The sequence below is a fragment of the Pyrgilauda ruficollis genome, unplaced genomic scaffold, assembly GCF_017590135.1.
Source record: "Pyrgilauda ruficollis isolate IOZ18807 unplaced genomic scaffold, ASM1759013v1 scaffold108, whole genome shotgun sequence".
Classification (NCBI taxonomy): domain Eukaryota; kingdom Metazoa; phylum Chordata; class Aves; order Passeriformes; family Passeridae; genus Pyrgilauda; species Pyrgilauda ruficollis.
In genome coordinates, this window is record NW_024508988.1 from 165,359 (window position 1) to 178,572 (window position 13,214).

At 36.2% G+C, this 13,214-nt stretch overlaps 1 protein-coding gene across 1 annotated transcript in view; it reads left to right on the forward strand.

Moving 5' to 3' along the window:
- The window catches only part of WDR70 (WD repeat domain 70), a 124,177-nt gene that overhangs the window by 19,946 nt on the left and 91,017 nt on the right, over positions 1–13,214 (forward strand). Inside the window, exon 6 of the mRNA XM_041472598.1 lies at positions 11,046–11,105. Within this exon, the coding sequence (XP_041328532.1) occupies positions 11,046–11,105 (60 nt within the window). The remainder of the gene's footprint in view (positions 1–11,045; positions 11,106–13,214) is intronic.

Genomic DNA, 13,214 nt, shown 5'->3' on the forward strand with positions numbered 1-13,214 from the left:
TGGAATCTGGACTTCTCTATGTCTGTGGATTGTGCTTTTCTTTCCTGACTCGCACAAAAAGCAATTGTAGAGTTTCATATGAGTATCTGAAGTTGCCATCTTTGTACTAGATTGGTATGAACTAAGAATGGTAACTTCTGTTATGACCAAGTTGAAGATGCATATTGTTGCTAATCCATTCCATTATCTCATTAAAAAGTAATAGCAATTTCATTTGAATCATATAATTCAAACTTCAACTTTAGATTGTAAAAGGAAGATTTTTCCTGTAACTCAAGTAATCTTTACGTAGTAGGGAGTATCATCAGCAACTCCTTGTGAAGATCAAGAATCCTATTGAATAAGGAGAGACATCATAGGTTGTATCTAATCTACATTTTTATATGTTAGGAAGGAAGAAAGATGTATGAGATCTTAATGTCAGTAAAAATCTGAAATGAGGCATTTCAGGAAGGTATGATGTTGACTTTTTGTGTTCTTTTTCTGTGCACAACAGTTAATGTTGTCAAGACAATGGATCTTTATCTTAGTCTGGAATAAAGAGTGAAAGCATTGTTTCTGTGTACTCACATACTTCAGGCTTTTTAAGGAACAACTATAATAAGTGTTTGATTTAACATGGGTGAGATGCCACTGAAGGCTGTGATGACGTCTTTCTTCTTTCCCTGTATAACCCAGAGCTGAGCCATACTGGACAGTTAAGTGTAATTGCTTTGTAGAAATCAGTGTCTGTCTAGTTGTGTGTCCTGTCAGGTTTAATTGTAATAATTCGGAATTTTCAGGCTACATTACATGTATGGAAATCAGTATTTTTGATAGAATATGCTTTAGGGATTTCAGCATATATAGCTACTGTAGTAAAATACACCATATAAATACATAGAAGACAAGCATGTTTCGTAATTGTTGCACACCACATTTTACAATTATTTGCTTTATGATTCCAAATAAAGCCAGGATATTCCCACTGGTTACCATTTCTAACCTAGTGTTTAGTACTTCCCTTGAACATCTTAAAAATTATTGCAGTGTTGTTGGGTACTACAACCATTTTAGCAATAGGAGGTGTATAGTCTGGCCCTAATGCACTGCTTTCTTCTGCCATAAGCATAGATAAAAGAATATACCTGTGAAGCATGAAGGAAGGTGTGTTTCTACCAAGCATGGATCTCAAGTCCACACAATATAAATGTATCTTTTTCTCTTTACAGATGCATAAAGTCACTTAGCAATTTATCCTCATGTCACATTACATAAAATTGTGCTGCTATAAGAGAGCCTAAATGTTAATGTTTTGAAGGTAATTTATGGGTGGCATGGGAGAATTAGTAATCGAAACAGTAATGGAATTGGAACCAGCTGTGGAAGCTACATAGGAAATTGTTCTTCCTTCCTGCAGTAACAGAGACATGCTGTAACTTTTAACCCTTGTCCCCCTACCTTCACCCTGTGTTGCAGATCTTCTTTACATGACTAGCTGATAAACACACATACACACACAAACACACACACACATATACTTTTAATTCCTTACTCTAATTACTTGGTAAGTTTGTGGATAACTGCAGTCATTGTCACTGAGTGGGTTGTTACACATACATTTCTGTCTCTCAAGATCCTGAAGTAAACTTTTGAATGAATATGTTTCGCATTAACAGCTGTAGAACTGTTGAAAAGTGTAGTCTGTGGACATCTCTCTCTCTCTCTTGAGCTGTAATGGTTTAGTTTGCTGAAGGTAGTGTGTTTGCTAAGACCAACAGGACCCTTGGGAATGTGAAAAACTTCAACATTATTGCTGAAAACCTTACAGCAGATTCCTTGAAATAGGTGTTATTTATTCCCGTTTTTTCAGATGAGGAAACTGAGGTATGTAGAAGTCAAATAAATAGCACAGTTAAAGGTCAAGGATTGGTCTACACCAATGGTGTATTGTTTTAATTTTGTTCATTAAAATACTGTTTAAAAAAGGTGGCTTGCTAATGAGGTTGCCATTATAGTGGTGTAGAGGTTGTATTATCTTGATTGTGAAATTCTATGCTAACATGTTCACCAGAAGTCTTACAATGAGCTCTTTAAATAAGGCCCTTTTTGATAAGAGAAAAAAATGGATTTTATTTCAGTTGTAGTAATACCATTTCTGTTTTAGATAGCAATGCCATATATTGATTATATCTTGGTTGCATTGTTTTTTTAAGTTTTGATGAGTCCAAGACTGTATTGCTGTTGATGGACTTAATTTCAGTGGTTACACAACTTTCAAAAGAAGCTTTAATACTTATTGTACTGCAGATGTAATTTTAATGTACTTCCATGGAAGTGCATGTAACTGAAATTGCGTTTTGCTGCATGACTTAAAAAGGCTTAGTAGTATTTTTGATTTTTTAAGTATATAGAGGGGAGGAATATTTTTTTGAAAAAACGTGTTGAACTTCATACGTATTTCTGAATTGTACGATACTTCGTAAGTACTTCTGTTTTGTCAGTGGTTAAATCTAGAGAGCAGTAAAGCTATTTTAAAGAGTGAAAAACATCTAAGTGTTCATGGTTTATCTTGGTGAGTCAGGTGAAAGAACTTCATGCTCTTCATTCCCTAAAGTTTGCCAAATGGTGGTAATGATAAAGTGTCTGTGTAGTTTAGATAAAAGATGTTTTGGATCAGGTTTAATGTAAATAATTAAGTGAACTGGCTAGCAGGCTGAAAAATGTTATGCATTAACAAATGTTAAGTTCAGTCTGGTTGTGCATCCTATGTTTTGGTTTTGGATTCTTTCATGGGTGTCTTTTATGGCATATTCCTTGTGGTAGAAATCTCACAAAGACTCTGTGGTACAAAATTATACACAAGCTGAATGTAAAATAGGTGAATGTCCCATCTGAGCTAAGCATTTGGCACTTTTACTCCAAATACTTAAAAGTTCACAATTATTTGTCCTTTCTGATTTCATAATTAAGCTATGGTTTGGAAACCTCCCAACCTGAAAAGAGCTTTCAGAGTTTGTTTTATTTCTCCTCATTGTCAGCTGATCTATGGTTGTGTGAGTTGTTTTACTGTTGCAGAGTAAATGGAAGTATTCCATTATGTTAAAACAAAGTGCTCTGTTCAGCTCTAAGGAACAACCTGAATAAAGGATATGCCCAACTGAAAATGCTAGAGATTTTTTTCATTCCTAACATGGCAGGTAGCAGTAATGTTTTGTATTTTTTTATTGTAGTAAAATAGTGTCTTGACTGAACATGGGTGCTTTTTGGTGGTATGTGGCAGTTGTACGTACGGTTTCAGCAAATTTGAATTATTTCTATTTATACCCATTTGAAGCTGAGAAGATAAAGATGAAGCAGGTAGGAGGTTATATGAGTAGAATATAACTGGAATACTAGGCTTAAGTAAACCTGTCTCCCAGAAACTGCAGAGGAAACTTGAATGATTCCAGGCAATTTTACATTTAAATCAGTTTTATTGATCGTTATAACTTGTTTTAGAAAAGGCTCAAGAGAATTTCTTTGGTATACATTGTGAGAACCATTCCCAGGTCATAATCATTAATTTAATATAAACTATGACTTCATAAATCGAAGGCTTGTTACAAATTTAGAAATTTATCTGAATAAGATTTTGGAATCTAGATTAAAAATAGCAACCTCCTGAAATGTGTCTAAATGAGCCCCCAGAAGACAGATCAAGCAGGCTTTTTGCTGTACTTCAGAAGTATGCTGTTTATTTCTAAAAACGGTGCTTGCAAACATGCTGAGATTCTATTTGTAATACCTTTTCTAAACTGCTAAGCCATTGGAGTCTTTTCAGAAAGGGATATGCTAGTCAGTAGCATGAAAGGGAAGGGGAGAGCTAACTGATGTTACCTGTTGTGTCATGGCACAGTCTCTGAGTTACTATTTGACTCAACATCTAATAAAATATGTTGTATCTGTCCTATAATAACAATAGAAATTTATTACTTTTAGGCAGTCATGTTGGAATAAAGATTTAATCTGAGGTCTTTTTCCTTGCTGGTCAAACCTGACAAAACACTTAGGTTCAGATCATAAGAGAAAAATTGCACGAATCTGTGAATTAGATGATGTTGGGAGAAACTAGCCACAGTACTATTTACATGTTGAATAATTGAATTTACATCCTATTAGTATTTGAAAGGAAGTTCATCTATTTAAAGCACCTTTTAATTTTTGAGTGCACACTGAAGCAATATCTCTTAATGCACTAAAGGAAAGAATAACATCTTGATCTTCCTATACTTAAAATTCAAGATGTAAATAATCTGTGGTGTTTTGACTAACCTAAATTAAAGGCTGGAAACTGGGAACAATATGATTTTAAAGGGCCCTTCTGATATTTCTGTTAATTTTGAAGGTTTTCTGCATTCATCATGCATGCCTGAGGTTAATTCCGTGAGTAATGGATGTTTTGGGTATTTTGTGGGAATACCAGCCAAGATAATTCATCCCAGTGTTTGCATGCATCCTCCTGTTTTCCAGAATGTTTTCCTTTGTCTTCAGACCAGAAATTTAGATACTACAGACACATGTACCCTGATTCACCCAATCTAATCAAGGCATCTGTGCTAGAAATTCAGATGCTTTGCACTTTTCTGAATAATTCATGAAGAGGAGAGATTTCAAAATACTTTTTGTTTTTTGGTACACTGGTTCTTGTTCTTTAGTTATTTACCTATTTCTGAAGGCAGTATAGGAAGTCTGAAGAAGTTGTTTCCTTATTTAGATGCATCACATTTAGAAACTCAGATTATATGAATCTGGGCCAAGCTGAGTTTAATAACATGCAAGTTATTAAACAGTTACATCTGTCAATTCTAACACCTAAAAGAGAGGAAATTAAAAGTTGTTGAAATGTCCTTTCAAATGTGTATGCTTCCTTCTGCATGGAAGTTTGTGGGTAATACACCCTGTAAACCCAAAAAAATTTATATTTTTCTGTTGCTGGAGAACAGCATCTTGCCCATCTCTCATATTGTAGTTTTTCATACTTAATCTTTCTCTTGAATGTCCACTTGTGCAACCTGAGTGTATATCTTACACGTTTATTTTCAGTTTAATTTACAGAGGAAAAGAGTGAAAAATTGTGACTCGGTATACCTGCCCATTTTACAAGTAGTGTGGTTTTAATCAGTGCATGATTGTGGAACAAAACGTGACATCACTGTGAGTTTGTTTGAAAAATGGGTTTAAAAAAGAACAGAAAAAATAAATTCGAACACTTACTACTGCTTTCACCTTTCACTGCTGTCATGGAAAATTCATCTGGATGCCTAACAGCTGAAAACATTTATCTAATTTGAAAAGAGGAATGAGTGAGGTTTTCTTCCAGATTTGTGAAATACTCCCCTTAACCTCCTTTTATCTTTCTTCAAATAATGTTTCAGACTTAATAGTGAAGAACAGAACTGGTTCTGTTCTCTATGTTCATCGTCACTAAAATAGTCTCTTAATTTCCTTCCTGCATATTGAACTTGCATATTGAATTTGGATGTGAGGTAGAAGGGAAGAAACTGCTTTTTTGTGGGCCTGAGGTTAATTCCAATGTATGAAGGTTATGCAAGAGTCCTCCTCTGAAGTTTTATGGACTTCTAGAACTTTTTTACACTGAAAAAAAGAATTTAGGTTGTGTTTTAAGGGTTGTGTTTTAAGAGAGAGAATACTTGACCTGTAAACCAAAACATTTTGATACAGACAAGCAACAAGAAGCATGAGTTGAAGCCTGCTGCTATTCATATTAACATATGGTTGTGCCTACATACTGCAGCACTTGGACCAGATTTCTTCGGTGGTCATGATAAACAGTGGCTTTTCTCCAGAATTCACTGGATTTCTGTGGTATTTTATCTGCCTAAACATTACAGGCTGTCTATGGAGTCTCCCTCTCTGGAGTTATTCAAAACCCACCTGGCTGAATTCCTGTGTCACCTGCTCCAGGTCACCTTGCCTTGGCAGGAGGGTTGGACTGGATGATCTCCAGAGGTCCCTTCCAACACTGACCATTCCATGGTTTTGTGAAGAGCTTGTGCCTGTCTGCTCTGGGAATTACTGTGTCAGATATCCCATACTTTCTGTTGTGATTGTTGATGAGTTGTCTGCCCATATTTTTGTCCTAAAAATGTTTTAAGAGCTTTCCCTCCAATATGTAACATAATTTACAGTATGAACATTTTCATAAGAAGATATTACATTTCTCTTTTTAACTCTTCCCTGTCATCTTGATTAACATTCTTAATTGAACTTGCGATTTTGAATACTTTGCTGAAGAAAATAGAGGGATAAATAGTATCTGGTCACAAGGCAGATTTCAGCACTGGTGTACAAAATAAAAGTCTTTCAAAGGGTCTCAAATTTTCCTGCACTCCTCGCCTTGCCCCTCAGCAGTGTGATAGTTGCTTTTCCATGCAAATCGGGAATTTTGTGTGGGAAGAGAATAAGCTTTAAAAAAACTTTCAAGAAAACATGTACATTGTGTATTTAAACAAAAGGCACAAAAATAGGAAGTCCTTTTTTCTTAATTGCCACAAGGCCTGAGATTTGAATGATTAAAACATGGCCTTCTGTAAGGGGACCTTTTTGGTGAAGAGTTAAGGTCTTAAGTAGATGGTGGTACTCACATTACCATTTGTTGCTAGGGTCTGTTGTTCCTTTTCCACTTCCACCAGCTATTCCTGCTGCCCATTTAGTATTCCAGTCATTTCCATCTGTCTTCAAATAAGGCAGTAATCCTCTGTGTCAGAGCACTTCTGTGATACTTTTCTGCAAAACCTGTCTTTTCACCAGAAATAGAGAATGTCTGTGGAGTGTAGCTCTTGCCTCCTTCTCATCATTCGTGCCCATGAACAGACAGCATCTTCCTGTGGAGTGTATCAAACCAGAGACCCAAAAGAGCAGGGTGTGTGTACCCTTGTAGCTGAAGGGGGTTTTTAGTATAGTAGAATCACTTAGAATTATTGACTGGTTTGGCTTGAATGATACCTTAAAGACCATCTCATTCCAATGTTCCTGCAACTAAACCACGTTGCTCAGAGTCCCATCCAGGCCTGCTCTTAAAAACTTAAGGGACGGGGCATCCACAGCTTCTCTCAGCAACCTGTGCTAGTACCTCACCACCCTCACAGTAAAGAATTTCTTTGTAATATCTAACCTAAACCGACCCTCTTTCTCAGTTTAAACCTATTCCCCTTTGTCCTAATGCTACATGTCCTTGTGGTAAGTCCCTCCAGCTTTTTTGAGGCCCCCTTCAGATACAAGAATAGTGATTCCCCAGGGCCTTCTCTTCTCCAGGCTGAGCAATGCTCCCTTCTTGCAAGAGAAGTGCTCCAGCTCCCTGATCAATTTAAAGGCTGTCTTAAAGATATTTAAGGTAGGTAGTAGCCAAACCAGCTTTAACCTTTTCTCTTGCTCAAGACAGACTCTGCGTTTAGTTCAACCAGCTGCAGTTTTGCATTTTTTTCTCCATGCTGTGCCATAGCTCTGCTCTCACAAATGATAGTCTTTTCAAATTTTCAGGAAGCCAGTGTTTCAGGAGAGAATTGAGAACAAGGGAGCTATGCAGGTTTTTTTCCAGGGCAGCATATGATCTTGAAGTTCTCAAAGAAGGCAATTGCAAACATAGAGAAAAAAGGCATGGTTTTTCTCTGTAAATTATAGTATTTTAGGTACCCAGAAAAGTTCCTATTTAAGGACCTGATGTGTGAAAGATTACCTACAGTTTGCAAGTCTCTTTCATACAATATAATTTCCATTTATATACAAACCTCTGGAAACAGAACAGTAGAGGTTCTTTTAGGTATAAATGCATCATTTTCCCCTTCTCTGGTTGGCCATGAAAAAAAGAGTAATTTTGATTTATTTGACCTCTTGTTTTTGTCTTTGATTTTTCTCAAAACATTCTGGGGAGACTAATGTAGTTTCAGCCTCTGGTTGCTAGTGGCGTATTTTCTGAGTATTGTTTGAGAATAAGGAAGCTCCCAAAAGGAGCAAGGGAAAAAAATCCACAATATTTACTGACAGTGGTGCAGTAAATAGAAGATTGTTGTTAGACACAGGAGTATAACACTCAGCTAGGGCTGAAATTCCCTGAAAAAATTGAAACTCCATACTGCAGATGTGATGCTGATTTGCAGTGTCCCTTTTGCAGAAATTGCTTTTAAGGTAAGACTGTTCATTTTGAGAAAAAACTGTAAACTTGTAGAATACTCTATTTCACAGATTTAATATATATAAATCTTATGTCAGCCAGGGAATTGAGAATTTTTGTAAAAGTATTAGGAGATATGTCAACACCATAATTATTTTCATCTGTTTCTGCTGAAGCAGAAATTTAAAGTATTATCTTTTCCTCATGGGCTTTAAAAGTAAACAACAGCAACAACAAAAAACACCCTGGAAATCCTGTAAAGATTTTACCTCCTGTAGTTTTAATCACTATACAAATTTTGTGGAACAATATTAGTGAAATCATATAATCAGTTTGTGTAAAGTTAGCATCTGAAATCCAAGCAACAGCTGAAGTCCTACAGGACAATTCAGGCAAACTGTCTTGACGCTTTTTTCACACTTACAGTAATATTCCAGTATACATGATATCCGGATGTTCAAATCGGCCTAAATGTATTAGCTATATTTCCCTTTCAAAGTGTGGAAAAAAAAAAGGATTTTATGGCATTCGTTATTCTTTGGAGTGTAATAACTGGAAAAATGCAGTAGTGCTGGTAGTTGCGTCTGATTATCTTGTGTGCATATAGGCATGTGCTGTAGCACATTAGAGATACAGCATTCTGTGTTATTTATGAAGTTCATGGTTAACTAAAATAGAATAAGCCACCTTGGTTTTTTGTAAATATTTAGCTAATTTGCAGATGTTATGCCAAGATATGTTCCTGGATGTCGTTATCTTAATTTTTTGTTTTGAATAGTCTAAACAGTTACTTTAACTGTCAGGCATCCCTTGGACCCTGCAGAGCTTAGCACCAGTAGCAGTCGCCAAGTGTCTGACTTTTAGGCTCAGACTGTTTGATTTATCAGGTGGCAGAATATATTCCTGTCTGTTTTTCTTCTCTAAAATGAGTAGCCAGAATACTGTTCAATGTGAGTGTGGTGTAAAGCAAAAATGTTTTCATGTTAGTGCTTCACTCTTCTCATAAAAAAGGGGATTTAATTATTGTCACTTGAGGGAGCTAGCAATTAAAATAAAATTTGTTCTAGATAATTTGTTTATTAATAATTTTTCTCTTTTTTGGCTTACTGAAAGACCTTTGAAAGTAGTTGAGATACCCTCTGAAAATTAAATTCAGTGCTGACACAATATACCTTTGTGGTAAGTTACATGAAATGAAGAACTGTATAATATTCCAATGCAGAAAAGCAACCTGGCAGTGATTAAAGTAAGAATGCAGCAATGGTTTCTGTGAAAGCTTTTGATTCACAAAAATAGTACATCTTTTATTGTGTGTGATGGCTTTGTGGGTGAATCTTGGAAACTGTTTGCTTTTCACACTTTGGTTTTTATGGAATGTGCTTGGAGGACAAGTGCCAGCAATGACTGTTGAGCAGTTTTTTGCATCCCAAGAACAGCAAATATCAGTTCATAGTGTAGGGAATGATGGAGCATTGAAAACTTAATTTGTATTATAATTATACCTTTGTCTGTGTGCTTTATAGTGTCAGTTGAACAATAAACTCATTTTCATAATCACAGCTTCACTTGGGAATTTTGAGCTACAACTGCTTCTCAGCTTCTAAACCACAGAATCTGTGAAAGTGTCACTTGGTTCCATGTGGGCTATACCTTTTAGGATGTGGTGTAGTTATTGGTAAACCTTTGCTGTTACCTTGTGGTGGGCTGACTTTGGCTGGATGCCAGGTGCCCAGCAGGCTACTTTATCACTCCCATCCTGAGCAGGATGGAGCGGAAGAAGATGGAAAAAAAGCACATGGAGATAGAGGCAGCTTAATGAAGTAAAAGTGAAATCCACACCTGGAAACAAGGGAAAGCGGAGGATACATTCTCTACTTCCTATTAGCAGGGGATGTCTTGCCGCTTCCCAGTAGGGCTTCAGTGAGCAAAGTGGTTGTTCTGGAAGACAAATTATGAAAGCACATGCACAGCCTCCATGCCCTCCCATCTTAAAGACCATCTCATTTCAACCCCACTGCCATGGGCAGAAGCACCTCCCTCTGGACTGTGTTGCTCAGAGCATCATCCAGTATGACCTGGAGCATTTCCAGGGATGAAACACCCACAGCTTCTCTGGGCAACCTGTGCCAGTGCCTAACAACCCTCAAAGTAAAGAATAGTGCCTAATCTAAGTGTACTCCCTTGTAGTTTAAGTAAGGTTAAAAGAAAGGTAGGTGTGGCTAAACCAAAGATAATGAAAGTTTTAGTTTTGTCAGAAAAATAAAAGATGGAACTGATAAGATAAAAAAGTATGAAGATAATCAGCCTGATGCTATAGAGACATTTCTGTGAAATGTGAAAGATAGTGAAGGGATTGGCAGAGATGGATAAGACAGGAGATTTAATGTGTAGTATAAAATGTGCCTAAAATTATTTTAAAATCATACTTGGCAACAGAAAATTATAGCAAAGATGTTAGGCATCAAGAGGATAGTGTCTGTTTTAGGAAACTGGAGTGGTGCCAGATAAAGAAGCATTTTGAAGGTAATGATTCACATGACCTTTCTAGAAAATTGCTGAAAAGTACTTGAGTACTTCCATTACATTTCTTTCTGTGTGGACTAATACCTTCCAAAGAGAAAAAAAAAAAAAAAAAAAAAAAAAAGAAAATATTTTCGTGTTTTAGTCTTAAGACAGTGTCATATTTTTAAAACAATTATTTATCATATTTTTGGGAGTCTATTCATGCAAATAAAAATGTGAAATCAGTCTCTGGTTTATGATTTCCCCATTTCTTCTTCTCATGTTACTACTGGTGCGAGGGAAGCCTTCTTACTTTTACATATATATTGCATTAGTGGGTTTTTTTGGGGATAGCACTGTTTTCACAGAGATGGATTTTCTTTTTTTCCAGAACCCTGTCAAGAAAATCCCAGATTCTCATGAAATTACACTCCAGCATGGAACCAAGACAGTAAGTGATAACATGTTTTGAACCCTTTGTGCTTTTCTACAACTGTGCCAGTCTGTGAAATAGGTTAACAAATACTTATCAGCTAAATTCAAGAAGCAAATTGTTTCCTTGATATGTTAGTTTAGTCGGTCTCTTTTCTTAGTGCAACTGAAAGTGTGTTTCATGACTACCTCTTCAATTCCTTGTAATAACCCAAATATGGCTCCATTTGACTCAGCTGTAGTCTCATTTTCATCAAGTATGTTCTCTGTAATTGTTAGAGTTTTTCTTCTAGGATAGACCTTCTTAATATGTAGACATGGGTCTAATCTAGACCTTTCTTTGGTCATGGGTTTAAAGGACTATGTTATTGCCAATGACTTCTTTGCAGCTAAGTACTTCATTTTACTTCAATCTTTCAGTGCCTTTTTATACACCATTCTCAATTTCTTGAGATGTTGTTCTTCCTTGTCTTTGACTGCATCTTTTCTAGTTTTTATCTCCACTACTGCTCCTTTGCTTTCTTTTAAAGAACGACAATTGATTTTCTGCTCTATATATATATATATATATATATATATATCTGTCTGTCTATCTCTGTATAATCACATCTTGCAATATGAATTCAATTGTTTTTGTGGGCTAATTGACCTGTAAAAGATGCATTGCGCAACACTGAACAAAATAGAGTGGATTTTTCTACACATGGTGCGTGTAACTGCTTTGCATATTAATTTCTATGGATACTAGGTTTTGCAGAGTAGTGTACTAGTGCAAATCAGTTTCCCATTTTACATGTGACAGTAACTGCTTCTGCAGTATGTTTCTTGAATACACGTCCTAACAAACTTTGTTAGGTAAATTTTTCTGATTTATTTTTCTCTATATTAAACCAGTAAATCTTTTCATGGCTTTTTGAAGAGCAAGCTCATGTTATTTCTAACTAAAAGGCCTTATAAAGTGGTAGTTACAGTTCTGGAAGACTTCTGAGATATTTTGACTGCAGGAGAATGCAGCTGTCATCACCTTGAGCAGAGGTGAATTGTAATGTGGGATATATATAGCACAGTTGGATTAGACTGGATGCAGTAAATTAAACATATTGAAAAAATATCTCTTCTGTGGAAGGGCTGTATTTTTGGTGGGGTTTTTTTTGTTTGTTTTTTTGTTTTAGAACAGTGAAACCATTTACTCCTGACCTTCGACACATAAAGATGGGAATAACTTCGTATCTTGATTTTGGTGTTTTGCCCCAATGTTTTTAAATACAATCTTCTCATTATGTTCATACAGTGTAATGTATTTCAGCTAAGCTTATATATCCCATCTGTACCTCTTCAATCTAGTGAATGTGGATTTGATGATGACTCTATTCCTGTGCAGCTGAGAAGTCTCAGGAAAGATTTCCCAAGCTAGAGAGTCTTCCCAGAAAACTGATTAATTTCCCAGTTGTTTTGCTTATACAGTGTAATAGGAATTACTGTTCCCAATGAAACTTCATATATATTTTTTATTTCTCCTGGTACTTGTGATATATAGGTGGGTATGAGAAAGAATATGAAATATATGCTTTCTAATATCTCATTTCACAACTGCTCCCTCATATAGAAGTTACTGAATAGAACACTTGAGTGTTCTGATTAATCTGGAGATGCCCAGTTTTTCTGCATGTCAGAAATCATGAATGAAATTGCTAGGGTTCAGAATTTCCATTTACGTTGTAAAAGGGGCATATTCTTTTTAGAAATACACAAGAGATTTCACATTTTAAAGATTTCTGCAAGTGAATGCCTCTGAATTACAGCAGAACTTTTAGATGAAGGAGGAGTTAGTTGTCTGGTGAATAGGTTCATCATTTCTGCCACATCTTGGTTTCCTTGAAAGTACTGTTTTCAGACAGTTGGCTATACTAGGGCGTTGTGTATTTGAAATACTGTGAGGTACCTGTGTTACAGAATCACAGAATTTTCTGAGATCGAAAGAGAGTCACAAAGATGATCAAGTTCACCTCCTGACCCTGCACAGCACCATTTTCAAGATTCACACCAGGTACGCAGGAGCATTGTCCAGACACTTACTGAACTCTTCCAGCTGCTGTGACAGCTTCCATGGGAGCCTTTTTCAGTGCCC